The 24,351-nt window shown below is 41.9% G+C and overlaps 1 protein-coding gene across 1 annotated transcript in view; it reads left to right on the top strand.

Moving 5' to 3' along the window:
* tafa5a (TAFA chemokine like family member 5a) overlaps positions 1-24,351 on the top strand; it is a 107,773-nt gene that overhangs the window by 45,481 nt on the left and 37,941 nt on the right. The window contains exon 2 of the mRNA XM_078282120.1: positions 21,332-21,481. Within this exon, the coding sequence (XP_078138246.1) occupies positions 21,332-21,481 (150 nt within the window). The remainder of the gene's footprint in view (positions 1-21,331; positions 21,482-24,351) is intronic.

Here is a 24,351-nt window from a genome sequence, read left to right as displayed (position 1 = left end):
CAGGTTCTTATGGGACTCTAGAGAGGATGAAATATTGCTGCAGAGGCCACACATGCATATAGGCATGAGCCCACACACACACACACACACACACACACACACAGAGGAAGCACTTAAGCTGTCTTGTCAGAGATGGAGATGTGTGTGAACAGAAAAAAAAGCATCTGCTGCTTCTTCTGCATGTCTGCAGTTTGACGACCTGACACATCACACACACACACACGCACACGCACACACACACACTCTTGTATGTGCACACACAAACACACACACACCACATTCAGAAAATCGGTTTTGATGCCAGAAATTGACACATAGAGTATTTTCCAGTTATCATCCGAAGAGGTTGACATATCACACACAGACATACACACAAACAGACATACATACACGAGATATGACACGCCTAATTTGACATGCAGGCAAACAAACAGGCAGAACTGACATTGTAGAATCACGGGCAGAAGTAAAACCAGTGACATCTCAGCCCTAATAGTGTCTGATAGGCAAACAGAGCATAGCCACCCACCTGCCTCTTGGCCCAGGTGGAACCACTTGAGCAAATTGCCTCCTTAATTGATGGACTTGAACTGGTTGCTATGTGTGTGTGTGTGTGTGAGAGAGAGAGATTGTGTGTGTGTGTCTGCTGGGGTGCCTGCCGGAGCCTGTGGCTAGGGGAGCAGTAACGGTGGAAAGAGAAATCTGTCAGCCGGTAATGAAATAATTGGCACAAACGGTTACACATGCGGGCTCCCAGAGAGACACGCACACACACACACACACACACACCTGACTCGCACCCTCACGCTTGTGCACACACATAGTGTCACACACACACACACACACACACACACAGAGACCTAAACATTCTCACACACTTGTGCTCTCTTGTGCACACACACACACACACACACACACATATACACACACACACACACACACACACACACACACACACACACACACACACACACACACACACACACACATAGCCCCAACCATGAGTACAGATAAGAGCCTAGTAAAAGGAGCCTGATGCACCATTTCCTCTGGTTGTAGCTACAAATGAACTAACGTAGTGGCTGAATATGGACAGGCGGACATACAGACTGTGACAGCAAATGAGGCGGAAAGAGGAGCAGACGGATAAAATGTTGGAGGGAAGGAGGGAGGGAGGGAGGGTGATGTTATATATATATATATGTATATATATATATATATATATATATATATATATATATATATATATATATATATATATATATATATATATATGTGTATATAAAGAGAAAGAGAGGAGTACCGAAAGAGAGAAAGAAGGGGAGAGGGGAAGTAAAAGAGAAGAGGGAGCATCAGAGAAAGAGAAGAACTACAGGGGGAGAGAGAGAGAGACAGAGAGAGGAGAGAGAGAGAGAGAGAGAGAGAGAGAGAGAGAGAGAGAGAGAGAGAGAGAGAGAGAGAGAGAGAGAGAATGAGACAGACAGAGAGAGAGAGAGAGTCACAGGTTGTTGCCGACGGGTTGCTTCCTGAAATAAATTATTTTTGGGGGAGGGTTGCCATGGCGACTCAGGTAACGGCAGACAGGGATTGGTTGTGCTAGTAACCTGCGCCAGCGCTGAGAGAGAGAGAGAGAGAGAGAGAGAGAGAGAATATCATCCAAATTCTGTGTACTGTTCTTATCCTTGTAAGATTTAGTTCAACTACACTGCCTGGTAGAATTATTCTGTACTGCTGTAGTCCGTTCTTCATGGGAGAAATAAGGGCTAAGGTTGTTAGCTGATTCTCTGTCACTTTCTATGTGAAAAAGAGACTATTTTGCCGTGGTAACAAGATGTCTTTACTTATCTGCTTATTGCCATGCTTTGTTTCAAGTAGGGCAGCGGAATGGGTTCTGTACATCCAGGATAAGGCATTTTGGTTTATCTTTGATGTTAATACTCTCATTCTTAATACTACTGTCTACTGGGAGAGTCAAAGCGGGGATGGGAGAAAACACTGTACCTCAAAATGTCTGAATAAGCGATTCGACTTTTTGGACTCAATCTTTTAGCTACAATGTTTCACTAAATAAAATTGTGTTTCCGTAAAAAAGCAAACTGATAGAGTCTACAGATAAAAGTTTGATTTGTATGAATCTGTAGCTTCAATGCCCATATTAATGCCATTGAATTATCTAATCTTTGGAGAGGTTTTGTGTATTGTTTTGGAAATGGAACATTTCAGCGACTCTCAAGGGAAACATTTCACATCTCTGTTGATGCCCACACTTAACTTCTGCAAATCACAACCCCCTGGAAAACAATACATGAAGGGTTTCATTCCAAAAATTCTAATGTTTGCTATGAATTTATTCAGTCAGAATTTCAAAAATACAAATGATGATATTTCTCAGTAGTAGTAGTAGTAGTAGTAGTAGTAGTAGTAGTAGTAGTAGTAGTAGTAGTAGTAGTAGTAGTAGTAGTAGTAGTCCGTGTCAGTTTATTTTGAATGGTATCTTGTATTGGAGTGAAAGTCTCCATGTTTTGAGTGACAAGTCCTAGTCAAATAAAGATAATGTCCATCATTTGTATATTTGGTGTTATCTGGACTTTAATGTCCTCAGCTCCCACCCTGAGTAGAAGAAATGCCCTCTTCCTCTCAGGTCCGAGGTGAAGTATGTTAATGAGCTGCATTTCCATCAGTCTCTGCCTTTGCCTCACTATTTAAAGCTGCTGAAGCAGAGAAAAGTCATGCCAGCAACCATGCAAACTTAAGATGAAAGATTCAAGGCAGCAATAGATGAACTAAATATGCCACATTATTTTGTCTGCACTTTTGACATTTCTGTGTTTTGTATGATCATTAGCAGAAAAGTGATTTTTCAGTTTCTTTTGTCTTTTTATTATTTTTTTAGTTGTTTTGACATACAGCTCCCACTCATCTCCAGTGGGAGACTCCTGTTTACTGGAGCTTTTTTGTGTGTGTGTCCCTGATTAGCCTACTTCCTATGCCATTACTTGCTATGTGTTAAAAGCTGATGTATTAATAGTTTCCACCATTAATTTTCATTGGAGCTACTGTCACATTTTACAGTGTGGAAGGATGCAGTAGTCAAGAGCTGGTCGCATTTACTCAACGTCCTCAAAATAGCCCCATAATGGTGCTGTGCAAGTACATGTGTCTTGTAGTGTAGCCCTCTGGAATTGAGAGGAGATGGAAGAGAGGAGAGGACAGTGGGAGAGTAAAAAGGATGTGTGTGTGTGTGTGTGTGTGTGTGTGTGTGTGTGTGTGTGTGTGCGTGTTGAGAGTAGTAGATGCAGATGTGGGGGAGCTGTGCCAGTGAAAGTCTCCACAGGGGGCTGCATAAGGTTGTGTAATGTCTGCGTGTGTGTGTGTGTGTGTGTGTGTGTGTGTGTGTGTGTGCGTGCAGCCATGTTTGTGTGCCTACATTTGAATATGAGTGTATCCATGTGCACATGCCTATGTGCATTTGATGTCATTAAGGACTGCACATGCGTGCCTGCTTGTGTGTGTGTGTGTGTGTGTGTGTGTGTGCGCACGCGAGTGCGTGTGTGTGTGGCTGGCCACTGCAAGCTTAGGAGCCTGCCACGGAGTCAGTCAATAATTAGCACAGACAGCAGAGGGAGGACGATGAGGGAAAACAAGAGGGAAAACAAGACAAAAAATAAAAGAAAAATAAAAAATAATAAGAGTGGCAAGCGTAGCTGAGTCCCCCCCCCCCCCCCCCCACCACCACCACCCAGCCACCCTCCGGTTACCGTGGAAATCCAGATAAGGATGTTTCCTCTCTTATTCTGCTAACAGGGCTCTGCATTGGCTCTGACGGCGCCTGAATACCAATTACACCGTCCTGGCACCTCCTCCACTGGAGAGAGAGGGAAGCAGAGAGACAGAGAGAGAGAGAGAGAGAGAGAGAGAGAGAGAGAGGGGTTGAGGGAGCAAGCAAGAGGCATGGTGGGGGCAAAGAGGAGAAAGAGGGACAAACAGGGAGGGACAGGGAGACAAACAGGGAGGGACAGATATAGTAGATACAGTTGGACACAGAATATTATGAGAAAGGGAGGGTAAAAAGGGCAGGATAGAAAGGTAGAAGACAGTACAGAGAGTGGGACGAGAGAGAGAGCTGGAGAGCAGTGAGTGTGTGTGTCTGACAGGATGAGTGAGGAGAGCGGGATAAGAGTGGGGGAGTGATGAAGAACAGTACGCTGAACTCTGCATCAACACGTGCCCCTCCTCTGTCCTCACCTTTTCATTTCTCTAACGGCATCCAGCCGGCATAACAAGGTCTTACCTCACACCCGCCTCCCAGTGGCCTCGACCATTTTGTCTGAAGTTAAAGCCCATTTCTTTTGCCTCTGCAAAGTGATGGCTGACCATCGTTCAGTAATAACAGTGGAGGCCTGATGATAGCTCTGGTGTTGAAGCCAATGAATAATTTATCATTTATGCCGCGCCGCAGTGAGCACATAGTCTCCATTAAAGCACATTGACTGTCTGTGCTTAGGCACTAGCCGCCGGCTTTATTACTAATGCACACACGCGTGCGCCCACACGTGGACATGCGCACACACACAAGCATGCAGACACACACACACACACACACACACACACACACACATAGAGAGCATACTGTAGAAGTTGTGCACATATACTTTACATGCTCCTGTCACTCACTTCTTTGCTCTTTTCTCTGCTCCTTGCTCTTTTGTTATGCAAAATGCTGTAGCTGTATTTGAAGCAGCGCTGTTTTCCCCATAGGAGCATGCTGTGTTGTCAATAGCAGGGCGAGGGAGGAAAATCCAGGTTGTGATGGTCTCTTAAAAAAAAAAAAAAAAACTCAACCTGGACATTCACAAGTCCAGTGGGAAGGGGAAGAATGAAGGAGGCGCTGCGCTTTTAAAACCCCAAAGCACTACCCTCGTGTCACCACTAGCTCTGACAGACACTGGATATTAGTTTTTTTTTTCTCTTTCTCGTTCAGTTTCTTTTTCCTTTGCTGTCTCTCTCTCTTCTCTCGCTTCTCTCTCTCACAGGCAGCAGCAGTCTTCTTTTATTGCAGGAGTCAATTGCCGAGCACTACCTTTGTGACTGGCACAAAGACTTTGTTAGCTTTGAAAAGCAGCAACTGCGCGCTGCACCATCAGCTCTTGCTCATCCACTTATTCTGTGGAATGCCTTGTGTACAGGTACACAGTTCTCAGCCCTATTGAATCGTTATTGTTGTTCTTCCATTGTGCATATTCAGCTATGCATTTAGCATAAGGCACTTTATTGAATGAATTGGTGTGTTTTTTTTCAAAAAGCACAGATTTACACAGCGACTTAGACATGTGGGATGAAGTTGTTCTGTAGAGCAGTGGTTGGAGTTAAATGATTTTGCCATCGTTTTATATGCAGTTTTTTTTTTTTTTATAGGGCCCTATGGAGTTTCACAACCTACAGTAATTCCTAACCTACACATTTCTGTGTGGCTTTGGAAAGTAGTGTGATATTAAATTCCTCATAAAATATTTATAGCGCAAACTTAAAGGAAATAATGCTATGCTAAATAAAGGATAGTAGTCCTTCCTTTACAAAATGTAACATTTTAGAGACTGGATCCTCTCTACTTTTAAAATATTGAATAGTAAAGGTAAAGATTTTTATTCACAATGGATATATAGCTTGCTGGAATAGAAGTATCCTGATTGTACTCGTACTAGCAGAATTTATTATTTATCAGACCCATGTTTGATCAGCAAAATTGAAAGATTTGGATTTTTGAAGGTCATACTTTAATACCTCTGACATTTTTTGGAGGGTCATACTGAGTGCCTCTAACAAGGTTGCATAAGCTTGTAAAATAATTTTACAGTGACTCACATGCATGAGAAATGAAGTAGAGCAATATTTTCTGCCCAGCAATGGTAGTTTAATCATCTCAGTCACATATTCTGTAGTGATTTTTATCGGGGTACTATGGGGTTTTAAATCTGAATTTCTAACCTAAATACTTCACATGGTAATGGAAGTTCTTATTAAGGTATCAAGCAGTATTTCTATCACAGTACTTGTAATATTTCCAATGAATTCTCATTCACTTTTTGAATAATCCACTTGTACAATGAGCATCTTTGTTTATTTCAGGGTGACCCACCCAGCTCAGCTGAAACGTTTTGAATCTAGCTGCCGGTAACTACATTGGCTACCCAGAAAATGATAACCGTACGCAACAAAACCTTCCCTTTAAAACGAAATTGTATCCTGGAGGTTCCTGCATGGTGTCCATACCAATCTGTACACCTCTTTTCTGCAGGGGAATATTCCAGACTATTTCAGTATTTTCTGTACGCATCTCTTCTTCCTAGCTTTTCTGCACCTGAGGCACGAGATTGCGATATCTCTGTAACCATGGGGTGGGCAGTAGGTGTGTTATCACTGTTGACACACTTTAAGAGGCACCACACACACACACACACACACACACACACAGGTACTGCATTGCACAGATAAAGCGATGGTCACACTCTCCCTCTCAGTGTACCCAGGGGCAGAGGAGAAACACGCCACACAGTCACACCCTGAAAATAACAGCGCTGCCATTTTATATTATTTTCCACTGACATAAGTTCAGTTCTGTTCTGTTCTGTTCAATTTCATTCTTACAGAAGAGTTATTCTTGAGTTTTAGCACCTTATAAACCAGATTATGGGTTTAATGGTGATTAAATTCATGGATAGTTATGTGTACCTGTGTGTCTTGTGTAATACTTAATGCTTCTGCCTTACTTTTTGAGGTCATATTTAATGCCTTTGGAAAGGTTGCACAAGCTTGCATTTGAGTTTTGGTACCGTAAAAACATGAGTGTGTGTACGCTTGTGTGCGCTTATGCAAGTGCCCCCACCCTCCTTTATACATGCTTATATGTTTGTCTGTATGTCCTTGCACATGCGTGTGCATCCACTTCGTTTTGCATGCATTCTGTTCGTCACGCCAGTGGCCAGGTTATCTCCTCCTTTATCATTATCTCCTACACCAGCTCATAAATCTCGGTGCTGATAGCGCTGCTCCACCGTACTAATGCATATTCATAACGCCACCACCTAAATATTCATGAGCAAATGTCTGGCCAAACAGCTTCCCCCACCATAATAGTGAAATATAAGACACAGTTTGCCTTTTTATGTGCTTGTTTTTGTTGCTGTTTGTGGCAATGGGTGGGGAGTTTCAGAGGAGATAATGTATTTGCATGTCTCAAGGAGAATTATGGGTGCAGAACTTTCCTACCAACTGTACAGATCACTTCACTAAGGTACTTTACGCCTTCTAACTCAAGCTTTTTCCAAAGTTGTCCAGGGGCTGGTAGTTGAAGGTGAAAAATGAGCTGAGTAACAACTTATGATGGGTTTATTTTGCAGGGACGGTGCACATACATCAAGGTTACAACAATAAATGACATATTACCATGCAAATTAGAGATGCAACACTTCAATTTTTTCACTGCCGAAACAAAACACTAAACTTTAAGTATTTTTTCAGTTGATATCGAGTTCCCCTCTGATACATTTCTGAACCTTTACTGAACTATGGACTCTTAGATTGCATTTATGCTTCAGGTATAATCAATTGTTTTTTCTGCTTTGCTTTTATATCAACCAGTTTTCAATACCACTGTTGTATCTAGTTTTTGTACAATCAGGTGTCTGCATTATGCTAGGTTGGTGTCTTTGAGTATTGACCATGGTTCAAACCCTTCTGTATGATTCTGTTTATATTGGATAGTGGAAATTAGATATGAAAAAAAAAAAAAACATGCTCAGAAATGTCATCCGATCAAAAGAACTGAGAGAGGGAGAAAGAGAGGTTTGTTTCCTTTTCATTTATTCATTTCAGTTATTCTACGGATGAATAACTTGGTAGCAGATTGATGGCAGGGTGAGAGAATGGGAGGTGAGGGATGGTAGGTTGTCACACATAGGAAGAGGTTGTCAGAATCCTGTCATTTTTTCATTAGTCACAAGTGTTTTGCTATATTTGCAAAGGTATAGCACTACCTGAATCACAGCATACATTCTATATGCTTGCCACCAATATGTGATATCTGCATTGACATTTAAAACCTTAATTAACCAGGTAAGTTGACTAGGAACACGTTCTTATCCACAGAAATTGCCTTGGGAGCAGCTGCAGGCAGAGGGAGGGTTGATTCACACACTTATACCTGCGAGTTGGCCACTACTACAGTATCACATTGTCATACAGTAGAACGGACGGGGGTTCAGTGCTTTGATTACAGGATTTGACAGTGGTTGTTGTTGTTGGTGGTGGTGGTGTTGGTGGTGGGAGGGGCTGTTATTCAGTTACTTCCTTATCAAGATTTTCCCTGACAATTTAGAGATTCGAACTGCCAATATTCTGGTCTGAATGCATCCTGGCTCAAATCCCCCTCTATGGCTTTGTTTTTGGATGATGGAGTGTGACCTAATAGATAGATAGATAGATAGATAGATAGATAGATAGATAGATAGATAGATAGATATATTCCATTATTTAAACAGGTAAGTCTCATTGAGATCGAGATCTCATTGTCAAGAGAGACCTGTGTACATACCTAGATATTCAAAAATAAAAAAACATCATTGCAGAGTGTAAAACAAATTCAAAACAAACGATTACAATTACAAGACATTCCACATTACAAACATAATAAGAAAGCCTATTAAGAAAAACATGAGCATACATCACTCAGTAATAACCTAAACTCCTCTAGGGAGACAAGTCGGTCCAATTTCAGTGAGTCTTGAAGCCTATTCTATCTATAATATATTATATAATAATATATATTCTTGCGAACGTCTATGGTATCCTATAGCAGTGAATCTTAAAAGCGATGAAATATAAAATGGTAGCTTGCCACATAAGACTTTGTAAATAAACAGTGTTGTTCTCTTTGAGTGGTAAGATATGGCCGTGGCTATCATCTCTAAACACCTTACTTATAATTGCTGTTGAGCTTAATTCAACAAAATAGAGTATCTGTGATGAGACGTGCCCACTTGATAACCCCTTGTTCACCTGCGTTCCTCTAACATCTAAGCTGGGTTTCTATGTCGGCACTTGCTCTAGTTTATAGCACAGGGGATAGTTACATCAGATCCTGTGTATTGATAAATGACTGCCTCCCAGCAAACCTGATGATTCAAGCTTAGCTGAACAAAATGGTTGAGCTTACAAAGATTGTGGTAACTGCTAAGTAACCCAATTATATATGCTGTGCAAAAAAAGGCCCTGGGGAAATTCCTCTATTAATATGGCCACTTTCCTATTGATGTTTAATATGCCATGCATTTTCTATGCCTTGCACTTTCCATTGTATTTAAGCCCTGACATATGTGGCATACCACACAATAATTTACCATTCAAACTTATGTTTATGATGCATGGACCATAATTACATTTTGATAATACATTTTAAGACAAATATGACTTCTAAAGTTCTAATTAAACCTTTACACAAAGGGGCTGCAAATCCACAAGACGTTCTACTTGAGCAGCTGCTATTATAATGGTAGCAGCATCATCCTCACTGCCTCATTGCAGCCTTTGTTTGTGTACCAGTGCAGATAACAGTTATGATACCTCAGCAGGTACCGTGCTGCAGTGTTGGGTGGTAATGCGTTACTCAGAAACCTGTCACAGTAATATATTACTTTTCCCAGTAAGTACTGTAACAAATCAATATCTCAATTTGAGTTTCAGTCAGAATATCACAGTTACCAATCAGAAAAAAAATCGATATTTTTGCAAGTTAAATATCAGACTAAAGTTAAATTATCCAAAAACTATAGCCAACTTCTGATTTATATTTGTGATAATTAGTCGTTCCTTGACGCGAGCACACACTGAGCCTACTGTTATATAAAAGCTCACTGGCAATGTAGGTACTTATATTCTTGCCTCTGACTGTGCTGCTGTTTCTGTTGGGGGTGTAACGGAAAAGTAAGCAGTGTACAAGTAAGGTAACAATTTGCTGCCCCCAGGGAGTAATCAGAAAAGTAACTCTCAACTGTTCAGCTATGTTCAACTCTGTTCAACTATGAGTCACAGAGGTGGATTTGAAGCATGATCAAATACTCAATAACCATTTGGTTATTAAATATCAGAAAATGGTGGTAGAGCATCCATGTTCCAATCAGTGAGCAGGTAAGAGATCGGGGAATATGGCTGCTGCACGGATGAAACGTGACCTTTCAGTAACTGGACATTCACTCTAACCACTAGGCCATACTTCTTGTTATTACACCAGTATTGGGTAGTGCTGCTCTTCTGCAGATATTAAACTATAGCAAGACAGTTGTGTGACTATGGAGAAATGACTGGTGTCTGACAGCTTGTCCCTGTGTCTGACAGCCTAGCGTCCCTCACCTCCTATTCCCCCCAGCAGCCATCAATCTGACACCAAATTATTCATCTGCAGAACATTTGAAATGAACAAAAAAAAATAAGGGAACAAATTTCTCTCTTCCTCCCTCTCAGGTCTTTCAATCAGATGGCATTGCTGAGTATGGGTATTTCAGTTTCCAACGAGCCAAAAAATGTGTCTGTCAGTGACGCGTTGCAACTGAGGGAACGTGACGTCGGTGTGTGTGTGTGTGTGTGTGTGTGCGTGTGTGTGTGCCCGTGCAAATGAATGGAAAGTCACCCTTAACAATCGTCCAACATGAGATGAGCTGTGTGCTTCATGCTCTGTGTAGTTGTCTCATTGTCAGTCAGGCAGCTGTCAGCGGCGTCATTACAGTGATTAGGAGAAGGCCTTTTGTTCACATGAGAGAATCATCTCTATTCAGCTCAATTGGAAGGGAGGGGAGGGGAGGTGGAGAGGGGAAGGAGAGAGGAGAGGAGAGGAGAGAGGGTGAGAGGAGGAGATAAGAGAGGAGAGGAGAGAAGACAGGAGAGGAAAAGAGAAGAGAGGAGAGAGGGATTAGGAAGGCTGATGAACAGCAGCACAGCGGAGGTTGGAATCCGCCTGACTAACCGAGGTCATGGCACAGACCACACAGTTATTCTCACTGCTTTTCTCTCTCTTTATCTTCCTCCCACTCTTTCTGTCACCCTCCCTCCCTCCCCCCCCCCTCCCTCGCTTTGTCCCTCTCATCTGTCTCACTCGGTTTCTCCCTCTCTTGCTTTCTCTTTATCTTTTTTCCCTCTATCTCTCACTTTCGCTTTGTCTCTCCTTCCGTCTATCATCTCTCTCTCTCTCTCTCTCTCTCTCTCTCTCGCTCGCTCGCTCTTTTTCTCACACACACTGACACCCGTACACAGAAACACATGCGCAAACTTTGAAGTCTGAATGAAGTGACGGCTGCTGCTTCCTCACTGTCTGCCTGTCTTTGATTGGCACCCTTGCTTTGCGGGATGGTAATTGGGTAAGCTGCTAATCAGGCCGGCACGGAGCTGCTTATGTATTGTTTTTTTGGGTGCTACGACTCGGTCTTTTCCAGCATGACACAGCTGAGCGCGTCTGTTAATTGTCGCCATGCCTGCTTGTTTGACTTAGTGTGTTTGGGAAAGAACCAGAGCAAAAGGCAGGGTTAAGATGCTCTCTCTACAGCCCTCTCATATTTTGTGAGGTTTATTTTCTCACTTTGATGTTTGACAACAACTTAGCCACATTTGGCTGCGGGCCGTAACATGAAAGAGAAACAGAGACAGACGGATTGAGGGAGACTATGGGACAGAGACGCAGGGAGACCTTGAGCGGATGAAACAGAGACACAGGGCAATCGGAGACAGACAGGGGGAAAGAGAGACAGATGGAGACACAAACAGAAAGATAGACAGATCAGAAGACAGATAGAAGGACTGGGAGGGATTGGCAGTCGTAGGGACGGGGATGTGTGTGTGTCTTTATGCCCCAGCTGAGCCTCGGCAGAGCAGCAGCACAGAGGCCAAGTTGAATAGGGAGGAGAGATTAAAGGCAGCGCCGGGGCCTGCAGCCTCTGTATTCAATCACCGCTCTCCCTCATGCCTCAGCCTGCATGCTGATCAAGCTCCAATGAAAGGAGCCATGCACCCCGCCACTCCCTCACACACACACACACACGCAAGTATACATGCACAGACACATGAGCAAGTGTATGCACACACCACACACACATAAACACACAAAAGTATACACGCGTAGACACATGAGCAAATGCATACGCTAGCTACACACACGCTCACACACAAGCATGCAAGCACTCATGCATACACACACTTGCACATACTGTACATTAGGGATGGGACGATTTGCTTATCTCACTATTGGGTTCACGATTCAATACAACCACGATACGATGTAATAAATAAAAGTTAAGTGAGAACAAAGTATGAATGTGCAGAATTATTCCTGAACAATTCCTGCACAACAAAATTTTTCTAGCAATTGCATTGGCTTTCTAGAATGCAAACAATTTAAAAATGTCATTACAAAGTGCACATAATATAATTTCGATGGAGAGATTGAGAAACTGTGATGGGCAAGCCGTCTCATTTTTGATTACTACAGCAGAAAAAAATGTAGCTAATATTGCGATACATTTTTCTGCCCCACGATACGTATTGTCACATTTTTGTATTGCGATTTATTGAATTTCGATATATCGTCCCGTCCCTGGCACATATGCTTGCACACACACACCAGCCCAGCCAATCCTGGAGCTTCAGTTTTTGACATACCTTGCTTCTGTTCCCCTAGGGTGCTGAGAGAGAGAAATGATGGGAGTTTCACACATTCACTCAGGGGTCTCTAACCCGTGAAATCATGGCAATATTTAAGGGACTTTGCCTGATCATCATCGCCCTGTTTTGGTGTATCCTCTGGGGGTGCAAAATGTGCTTAATTGCAGTAGCGAAGTGACACTGTTATGTGTGTGTGTACGCACACACGCTCGCCTGTGTTACCAAGGGTTACCGGGGTCATTTGTTTTCCCTTTTCTCCCGCCGTTTTAATTGATGATCATTCATTGTTTCGTGCCAACACCCTGTTATTAAGCAGAGTTCATTATTCTAAAACACTAACGCTGGGGAAAAGAGGGCATCTCATGGGAAAACACCATTCTTTGCGTGCTTTACCCAAGGTCACACCAGAAAAAAGGGGCCTAGCTTCATTATGAAAAGCCTATTATGCTAGATAGGGACTCAGTTGAATTCATTTTAATCACAAGTCAATACAATAGAAAAAAAGCAATACATTACATTAATAAGAATGTGTCTCAAAGCCCCAGTGTTCTAAGTGCAGGATGGGCATCGTGGGGCCTTAGTTATGGTGAGGTCTTTCATCTCTAATCTATCCTGTCATTCTCCATTGTGTCTATAAAATGATACATCCATCCATCCATCACGATGTACCATGCATCCAATGAAGCAGAAATCCCATAACATAGTCTTTAAAAGTAAAGAACATGCAGTGAAGGTACAGAAGCTGTGTTTCCCCCTATGCTTACTGTATGTCTTTCCCTTGTGGTTTACAATGGAAATCAAGCATTTTTGAGAATAGCAAAAGAATGCTGGGAGCAAGTGAATTATTTTCGTGAAAAGTGTGGGAAGCAGAAAACAGACAGCTTTCATAGGTTTAGCTGTGGCTGTGGTTGCATGGCAACATTTGGTTAGCTAACAGGTGTTATTGGCTGCAGAAGAAGTCCAAAAAATAAATAAATAAATAAAACAGTTCAGTAAAGAGCAGTAAAGTACATTAAATTACAGTCGGTAGAGTTACATAATAGCGCTGAAGCTCTTTGGACTGCATGCTACTGTGTGTGTGTGTGTGTGTGTGTGTATGTGTGTGTGTGTACGTACATATTGCGGGTGCATGCTTACTTGTTTGTTTGTGTGTGGGTGTGAGTGAGTGTGTGTGTGTGTGAGAGAGAGAGAGAGAGAGAGAGAGAGAGACAGAGAGAGAGAGTAGGCCATTTATGTGTGTTTATATACATATTGTGTGTGTGTGGGAGAGAGAGATTTGCTTATGCTTGTGTATGTGTATATGTGTGTGTGTGTGTGTGTGTGTGTGTGTTAGTGCTCATATGTGGCTGCTGCTTGCCCAAGCATTTTAAGGAAAAGGGCAGCAAAGGAAAATCAAATCACTTCTCGGAGTGGCTCCAAAAAGCAAGCGAAGCGCTCAGACAAGCATGCCTCCCCCAAAATAGATTGGCCACACCACGTCTCTCTCTCTCTCTCTCTCTCTCTCTCTCTCTCTCTCTCTCTCTCTCTCTCTCTCTCTCTCTCTCTCTCTCTCTCTCTCTCTCTCTCTCTCTCTCTCTCTCTCTCTCTCTCTCTCTCTCTCTCTCTCTCTCTCTCTCCCTAGTCATGATGAGAGAGAGTGCTCCCAATGAGAATTGTCTCCAGAACTTTCTCTGACTTGTGGCAGCGTGGGCAGAGTACTAATAATTTTAAAGCCGGCCGTATGATGAGTTTTGGGTCACTCAATCAGCGATGGGGGGAAATTAATGTCTACTGTAAAGTCAAGGCAGTTTGGAAATAGTCCAAGGTGATTCTGTGAAACAGTGATTTACTGCACAGTACAAGACGGTGGAACGCTACAATATCTGTGGCTGGTTGTCGATTCAGTCACAATTTTACACACTGTGTAGGAACGTCATACATTTGTGTTTGAATGTCAGCACTATAGGGCTGATCAGAGAGCACAGGGTCAAACATTTACACAGTGTTGTGCTTTGGTCAAAGGCAGAAATGGAAACTGGCTATCATGGGGATCAAACCTGTGATCTAATTATGAAACAGCTGTGTTAACTGATAATGAAGTCTACAAAATGAATTAGGATGAGAAATGGCATGCGTTGTGTATCAAGCTTTCACTATAATATACAGTAGTAATGTCACCACAATTGTTCTTCGCATTTTTTACGCATCGTTTCCGTTCATCCTATCACATGTGAATTGCCGCATCATGTAATACACTTCTGAACATCAAGGACAGGACTTGACTTCAAATTTCCTTCAAGGCTTTTCAAGTCTTAAAATAAGTTGAAACTGGCATCTAAGTTAGTGGCCTTGGCTTACTGTATTCACTGCCTCACTTAGTGCAGTTCGATCTGGAGATTTCATTCGGGCCTTACATCATCGGACTGCTCTTTTACCTAAAGCTGTGTTTTTTCTCTGCTCCGCTCTTCTTCCCGCTATGCCACATGCTGTTCAGTTGGCTCTTCCAGCCTCTGATTAGGCTTGTTAAAAGGATTCATTTAAAAACTAGCCTGCCAGGCCTCGGGGTAGGGGGAGAGACATCAAGGTTCTACTAATGCAGCGTTTGGATCCAAAATGGGATTTCAGACTCGCAGTCTTGGCGCCTGACTCTCCTCTCTCATTCCAAACAGCTGTAGCATGCTGGAGTGATATAGTATTTTAGTCTGGCAATGTCTAACATGCATACACATACATACATACACACACACATAGACACACACACACGCTAACACACACACACACACACACTCTGCCCTCTCCAAAAGAACAGATGTGGTGCTAGTTTTCCAACTACATCAAGCTGCCCCATACTGTTTCTGGGTTAAGTGGAGAATATGTGGAAAAGAAAGATTTTGTTAGTAAGGGTTCTACTAATACGTGCTTTTGACGTGTGTAAGACAGCATGTCCATGTGCTGGCTTCCTTATCATTTATATTGCCTTGGCTTGCAATAGTGTGTGCACACAGCCACACACACACACACACACAACACATACACACACATACAGGACTCAATTGGCTCCTCAGAGACACCATGATTACGTTGTTTGCTTTATACACAAATCAATATGTTAGATTTCAGCATTTAACATTCTTCACCTTACATTGCTTTGACTTTTTTTTGAATTGCCCACCATTAACCCACTGACAAAACCATCTGCATTGCTGATGCCGTAAGACATTTCCAAATAAAACAAAAAACAAAATCTCCCCTCTGTTGGTATATGCTCTCTCTGATACTTTGTTATACAACGATACAGCATGATTCAATGGGTTCAGAGCCAATATCAACTGAACGCAAGTGTATTGCTCTTATTCATAGTGAATAACATTTATTTTATTGCTTAGGGCCTGCGAGCTGTTGGTGCTGATTTCCCATCAGCAAACATTTTGGAGCTTTTTTGGATATGAGCCCTCGTGTGTCACTATCTATCTTGTGTGTGCTGCCACAAGGGTTACAGAGAATATTACTATAAATTGTGTGCTAATTAGAAACTTGTTTTGTTTCACTATGCTTCAGTGTCTTCAGTAAATGTTATGGCAGAATGCATTTTGGTGTTGCATTGAATGTGACAGTCAGAAATAGTTTGGAAATAACTGTGTGTGGTTTCTCTCTTGTGCAGCACAGTATGTGACGCCAGCATGACTCCAGCATGCTGCAGATTTTCTAGGGAAAACACACCCCCTATACCTCCCTTCAACCCTGAACCACACATATTATAAATATCTAAGCATTTGATTCAGCAGATTGAGACAGTAAGATGCAGCTTTGAGATCTATTTGGGTCTCTGGACAAGCAAAAGCAAGAATAAAAAAATAAAAAAAAACATGGATGAAAAAGAGCTTCTTGAAAAAAACAACAACAACATACTGTCATGGTTCTCAAACATCTGGGCAAGAGGTACAAGGGAAAAAATCAATCATGTCTTCCTACCTTGTATGCTGCGCTGGACATTTGTCAAATGGCCGTGTATGGGAGAGCGATTGTAATGTGCTGGGGAGCGGGCGGAGAAATAATAAAGCATAGGAGCATGTCAATAACATTACGTTGTATTAAGCTGTATGCTCGGCCACATGAATCCATCTTCTGCCACAGTCAGAGCTTTCATTTCACTCTAGGGTGGCCACACATATATTTTAATCAGCCATTTGGCTGGCCAAGCTGACAACTGCTCGACAACAGGAGCTGATAAGGGTGATGATAAATCATAGCGCTACTGGTAGAAGCTTTGGGTTCATTTCTGAGAACACCCGCCAGGTTTAGATTTATCCCACTATCCATAGGGCTATTCCAGGAAGCAGGATTACACAGTTAGCCAGATGACTGAAGAGATTTGGCTATATCTTGATATTTTGGATTTGAATGTGTAAAACTTGAATAATGGCTTATGGAATGTCAGATATGTATACATACTGTTGCTAATTCTGAACAAAAATAGTTTTAAACATATTTTTTTCTGACCAAATGTATAATTGTGCTTTCTGCAAACTCCCTTGCTGGAGTTGTGAATCCTATAAATGTTCCCACCCTTCTCTGCAGATCTCTCCAGGCCATTAAAAACAGGAACAGTGTGTTTTGTTTAGGAGATTTAGTTTTCTTCATTTATTTGCTTTGTTTTGTTTTGTTTAAGAGTGGCGATGCATGTGGTATCCCCGGCATCGCGCTCTAGACGGCTGAGCCACAGGGACGCTTGGAGCAATTTGTTTTAGAAGGGAAGGAATGAAGTCAACCCCCGCGGCACTGGGGGAGTAAGACCGGCTCGTCCTCGAGTTCCCTCACACAATATTTGGAGGAACTGTAGTTAACTATTATACTGGTAACTTAAACCAACTGGTTTAAAATTCTGCTTCTCTTCTGCATTTCTCCATAGAATTTGTTTTCTCTATCACCTCAAATACTTGAGTTCTGGACTCCAAGTATTGGCCCGTGTAAGGAAGTGGAATAGAGAGAAGAGACTGGATAAACTCACTCCTCTGGTTCATAATACTGATACTCATCTAGTTGTAGCTTTTTGAATTATTATGATTAGTAGCAAAGTGGTCTATAATGCATTCAAGCACAAGGGTACGTTCAAGAACAAGTCAAGCCCAAAATTCAGTTCATTTGAGTATGAATGATAGTGCAGCTATCAGTTGTATCATCAAATATGGTTTTCCCTGTGCCTTGTGATCTAGTGTTACTGCAGCAGCTGCAGAACAATTAAACCATTTACATGTTAAAGATATTTGAACAGCAGAAGTAGCAGAGTAAACTACAGTACCTGACACTCTTCATCATGAGTGCCAGCTGCTGAAGCATTTAGATGAAACTTAAATGTGTAAAGAATTTTCCTTAATTCTAACCTTAACATACGCCTACATTGAACTACTGTATGGGTTTACTGTGTGTCGTGGTGGGTATCTTATTGTTTATTTATGTAGTGTAATCTACTGTTTTCAAGATCTAACTTCACCGTATGCAAAGTTAGACAGAGAGATGGAGCACAATTATTTAATTTTATTTTTAATGAGATAAAATAAGATGGATCTTTAATATTCACTATAGAAATTGGGTCACTGCAGCAGCAAAGAAGACAGAACACAAGACAACAACTTGAACTTGAAATTCAATCAGCTTCACAACAGCTACGGTGGGACAGTGAAAGTGAGTCCCGTGTTTGATGAAAGGCAGGCAGTTAATGAGCTCCACCGACTCAGGAAAGCAGAACAACAGAGAATTGTGGAGTCAAGTCAGCCGCAGTCTTTGAGCTTGTTGACTTGACACATGGTACCTCAGTGCCACAGTGATCCGTGAGATTGCATAAGACGTGGAGAGCGGAAATCTTCTTCCCAGCTCCTTGCATGGGAGAAGAGTTTCAAAGGAGAGGAACTGACAATGAAAGAAGGCAGGAAGAAGGCAGGGAGTAGGTGATCTATAGAGAGGGTGGGTGGTGGCGGGTGGAGGGCGGTGGGAGGGGGAGTAAACGCACACACACACATGAACAGATGCGCATACACACAGGCGCGTACATGACAAGTCATTATCCGGCATCACCCAGAGAAGACAGAAGAGTAGCAAGAGGGAGGAGGGAGTTAAGTGAGAAGGCATGAAGGAGAACAGAGCAAGGGGAAGGAGGAGGAAGAGAGGAGGATGGGGGAGGAGGAGGATACCGGGGGAAGAGGGGGGTTGTTTCTTCATCTCCCGCTGCGAAGGACATGACAGATTTGATGATGTTGACAGGATGCATTTTGAGCATCCAGCGTTAAGACGCATTACCACACATCTCTAATCGCCTTTTCTATCTTCTCTCTTCACCTGTATTTGCAGCTAATGCATCGGTAAAGCATGGCTTGCACTGTGTTCCTTTCTTAGATAGAGGGACACATGGGAGAGATGAATGAAAACTGAGAGACATGAGTGCATATATAGCATTGACTGGGACTAAAAGTCAGCAAGTGTGGGAATGAGAGAGAGACAGAGAGCAAGAGTGAGGGAAAAAAGACAGCTCCCATCAACATTGTGCACACATCCGTGGGTGAATTAATTGGCTACTTCCAGTTTGTTTACTCCTAAATACACAACCTAGTTTTGCTCTCTACACCTTATTGTTGAGCCTAGCTCATATTTCTGAAGTTTGTGTGCTTCTTTATCCTAAAAGATGCGGCAGGTAAACAAGGGCATGCATGCGTACCTTGACACACATACAGACACGCAATTTATTAAGAGCATTTTACACTGAAGAAAGACACGTTACACAGACATTAAAAACAATATACACTACCAGTCAAAAGTTTGGACACGCCTGATTGAATGTACTATGTTTTTCATCATCTTAAAGCCATTTTGATCTAAAGGCTTATGCTTAGATGCTTGAAATATCTTAGACAAAAGATTTTCTCAGACAAATATAAATAGTTAAGTTGATGCTTATGTATGAATTTCTTTCCAAAGCCTTTGCCTTTCCATCAAGGCAAAGGGCGGCTACTTTGAAGAATCTAAAATATAAGATAGCTTTGATTTGTTAAAAACTTTTTTGGTCACTGCGTAATTCCATTTGTGTTATTTCATAGTTTTGATGTCTTTACTATTGTTGTAAAATGTGGAAAAGAGTAAAAATAAAGAAAAATGTTGTGTATCCAAACTTTTGACTGGTAGTGTAGGAAACTGCACACACACACACACACACACACACACACACACACACACACACACACACACACACACACACACACACACACACACCTATCCTCTCCCTCCATAGCCACCACAGGTACCGGTGTGTGCTTGAGTCATGATGGATCCCCATTACCCTGGGCATGACCCCTCGTGGCTCAGTTCATTAAGCCAGTCACCCAAGTGTACGGGACTAAAGTCCAGATTTAATCACAACTTCCATCCTCTTGCCAATCACAATTAGACCCTGATAAGCCTCTCCAGGATGGCACCCGAGGGCCACCACACACAGACAGAGGTTAATTTGTGAGCAGCAAGGGGCCAGCTGAAGGGCAAAGGTCACTTGATTGAATACATGGAGGATGTGTGAGTGTGGGGGGGCTCGGCGGCAATTACAAAGTTCATCAGTATTCATGCGTTTCATTCATGGCTAATGAGTACATTACCTTCATAGAGATGTGCTGATAAGAGGTGGCCCTTAATGGGAAATAGCTTGTGGGTAGTCTGGGATATTCAGTATCGCTCGGGATGATTCTTTGATCCCAGAACAGAAGCCAACCTTTACATGTACATTCTCTTTGAGCAGAAGAGTTTAACTAAGCTAATGAGCTCCTGGGACACTGGGTTTTTCTATTCTATTTCTTAGCTATTTTCTTTTTAAACTCGTGATTTCACACATGCTATCACATGCAGTCGCACACATTCACATCTGGGAGCTGCCCAGTAAAACTGCAGTCTTTTACTGTTGGCTTCTGAGCAGCTCCACTCCAGCTCCACTTTGCTCAAAGGCACCTTGACGATGACCTCCAAGGCACAAGCCCTCGTCAAACCTTAAGGCTACCGCAGCTCTTCCTGCACAATGTGAAATCACATAGTGCAGAGTTTTAAAACTGTGTCCACATTGCATTTCCATAGTGTTTCAAGTCAGTTGACAAAAGTCAACAATGGGATCACACTGTTTGTCCATGCCTGTCACCCTGCCACCTAATGGGCCATTAATGTTTTTTCGCTGATCTAATATGCTTTTATATTATATTTTTTATTATAGTGTTATATGATTGTGTCCTAATTGTCTTAACAAAGCTTCAGAATAAGAATTAGCGTCAAATTTCTTTGCCATCTATGTTTACATGTACCAATAATTTGTCCTGGTATAGACACAAGTTGCAGAATATAACACATTAGATGGACCACCATGAATGCATGCTTTTTGAGTATGGGTTGTCCCAGTGAGAACCAGTCCCCTAAACCTGGCAATGTTAGCACCATGCTCTACCCATTTAGCTACAAAGCACTATGAAAAACAAAGGAATTGTAAACATGAACAGAAAGTAAACATAGAGATCTGTGTAATAAAATATAACAAATTTAAAAGAAGAGACTGTACAATGGTTTATTTTGTCCTGTTTATGATTTCATCTCTCTGACCTCGTATCCTGCGGTGCAATGTCATTTCTAGGCCAGCTGGCAGCGGGGACGTGTGAGATTGTGACGTTGGACAGGGACAGCAGCCAACCACGGCGGACCATCGCCAGACAGACGGCCCGCTGCGCCTGTAAGAAGGGCCAGATCGCTGGAACTACGAGAGCCAGACCCGCCTGTGTGGACGGTAAGATGAGGGGACGGGCTATCCCAGCTCGGCTTGCTATCACTTACTTTAAGGGGCCGCTTCAGTCTTCACTCAAACATGAATACGTAATTCTTGAGACATGTCTCAAGAATGTTTGATTGAATGATGTTGGTCTTGAAGTACATAAAGAAAACAAAAAAAGTGTCAAAAGTGTGTACTTCAGTCAGCCATATCCAAGAGTTGGCATCCATTATTTTCAATCAAGTCATCAGTCCCAAGCAGTTAGAGTTTGGCTGGTTTAACTGGGGGCTTAAGGTGGATAAACCTACATAGAACAGAAAAGTGGATCATAGAGCCAAACCAACTGACAGTTGCATCCTTTGAAAAATAGCAGGGTGGAGGCTTCTCTAAATCCCCCACTTTTTTAACTATAAGATGGGCTTAGACTTTATGGAATAGTGTGGGTTTAAATGTGTGTGTATAAATGAGTATTATTATTATTATTTTTTTTATTATTATTATTGTTAGCCTATAACCTTTATTTAAATCTCAGAACATGTTGAGGGTAGGAACCTCATTTACAACATTGCCAAATTCTAAAAAAAAGTGAGAAAATATATTTAAACAGAAACAAAACAACAACTTTGCACTGCAAATACTTGAAATGCTCCAATGTTACCAGAGTATCAAGTTTGCAGATTCAATGTAATTCAGTGCAGTAATACAAAATGTGAAATTTATTTCACTGGTGTCTAAATTCAGCTTACTAACCCATCACTACTTGAATAACTGTCATTTAGAGTGCTTTCTGTGCAGACATTCCAGCATTCAAATAATTAATCAAACCATTAGAAAACACTAACATTTCTGACAGTGGCTATAGCACATCACCAACAATACTAGATACATATCATTTTTTTTATTATATGTCATGCAAAAAAGTATAAGAAAAGGCAAGAAGAATAAAAAGTAAGAAAAAAATAGTAGTCTTTTTGTAGAGAGAGAGAGACGCCCATTAGCTGTTGTTTTGGCTTCCTCTCAGAGCACCAGTGGTCGAGGAAATTATTTCTGGGCTTTTCTCTTGATGTTTGAAGACATTGCTCTCCAGCTTCCATGCTGGTTTGAAGAAGTCGCCCTGGCGCCTTCTTCAGTCCTTTCCATTCCAGCACTCAGACACTTCCTTTGGCAGCTTCGGTTTTCCTCACTCTCCAAGCTCAGGTCTACTTCGTGGCTGCGTTTGGTGCTGGTTGGCAGGCTACAGGCACGTCTCTTCCGCTGCCTTCTGGGGCGGCCGTTGCCATTATCACCATTCTGAAATGTCGATGTGGCCTCTGGCTTGCGGGATGGCAGGTTGTAGGCATCGGTGATGGCTGAATACACAGCTCTGACGTCGGGACAGACCTGCAGTGGACTGTACTGTTTTGATTGTGTGCAGCTTGACGCATCTCCAGGGTTGTATCCCTGATTGGAGTAGCATAGATCTGCAGAGGAGATGTGAGCTTGTTCAGGATAGGTCACCTCATTAGTCCCATCCTCAAAATCATTTCCTCCAAATCCATTGTCTACCCAGCGCAGACGATTTGACGCAAACAGCTTGGCATGAAGGCTTGTCTGCTCATTCATAGTCGCACAGCAAAACCCGGTCTCGTTGTTGTGACGAGGCCGGTGGCTGCGGTCTGGAGTCGCTTTGCTGTCCGTAAGCTTCTCCTTTTTTCCTGTGGACGACTTGATGGGATACTGTATAAATCCAGGGTATTTATCCACTGTCAGGAGGCATTCATAGAAATGCGGGCTCCAAGGAGCACTGTGGCAGTTCATGTAGCCTAGATAGTCAATTTCCTCAGGAGAGAGTCTGTGCTTATCAGCTTGCTCTTCAGAGACCAGGCAGAGAGAAGCAGGTGGGCGGCTCTTGTAGAGGTTCATAGTAGAACCATCTAGTGGGTAACAGCAAGAAAACACATGGGAGAAATGATATACATATATTTGAATTTTTTTCATAGGGCTTATTGTGAGACAGCAGACTAAGTATAAAATGTACTGAGCTTGAGTCAATCTACACTGCATGTAATGCACTCCCTCTCCAATCTTTTTGTCACTTGCTTTAATATACTACAAAAAATGCCAGTCAAAATAGTGATTAAAGGCAATAAAAAGTTATCAATTTTATGGTATTTCTGTGAAATTGAATGATGATACACTGCAGACTGATGAGGAATTATGCTTAAATTGATAGGCAGTGAAGTCTAGCTTTTGGAACAGATGGCAAAACTGAGTTTCGATGATTTCCTTCTGTGTTCTTTCATTCTGTGCAGTGAAGCTTGTGTGATAGTTTTTAAGATAAGCTTACCTTTGTAGTCCATAGTTTGTTTGTATTGAAATGGTATCGTTCTTGTTGCAGTCGGGTCCAATTTCCTGTGTGCAATTTCTGTGTAGATCAATGCTAAAGTGACAAGATGAAAACTTTGGAAGGATGAACTGTGTTTTAGAATGATCGCAATCTTCACAACGGTGCTGCCAATGACATCATAAACCAACTAGAGGTCTCTCTCAGCTGAGTGCAACAACTACAGAGATTTGCATTTGTATTATTTGTATATAGATTCGTGTCTGGATAAAATTGTATGTGGAACTAAACTGGAAATGGAACAATTATAAAATTATTTTTAACATTATTTTAATTAGATTGACAGTGAAATCCCACCACATCCTCAACTGACTGACAACTGAGGGTTCAGTTGTAAATTGAAAAGTTAAAGGAAATTAAAGGAAATTAAAGCAAACTCACTTGAAAATGTTGGTGAACTACATAACAATTTATTTGACATTACTTGAATTGCAGAACCATTCATTTACCATTACTTATAAACTATTTTCAGGAGGTATAAAATCTTATATGCAACTTATATATA

This window comes from Centroberyx gerrardi, chromosome 24 (assembly GCF_048128805.1).
Source record: "Centroberyx gerrardi isolate f3 chromosome 24, fCenGer3.hap1.cur.20231027, whole genome shotgun sequence".
Classification (NCBI taxonomy): Eukaryota; Metazoa; Chordata; class Actinopteri; order Beryciformes; family Berycidae; genus Centroberyx; species Centroberyx gerrardi.
This window is presented reverse-complemented; position numbering and strand designations above follow the sequence as displayed.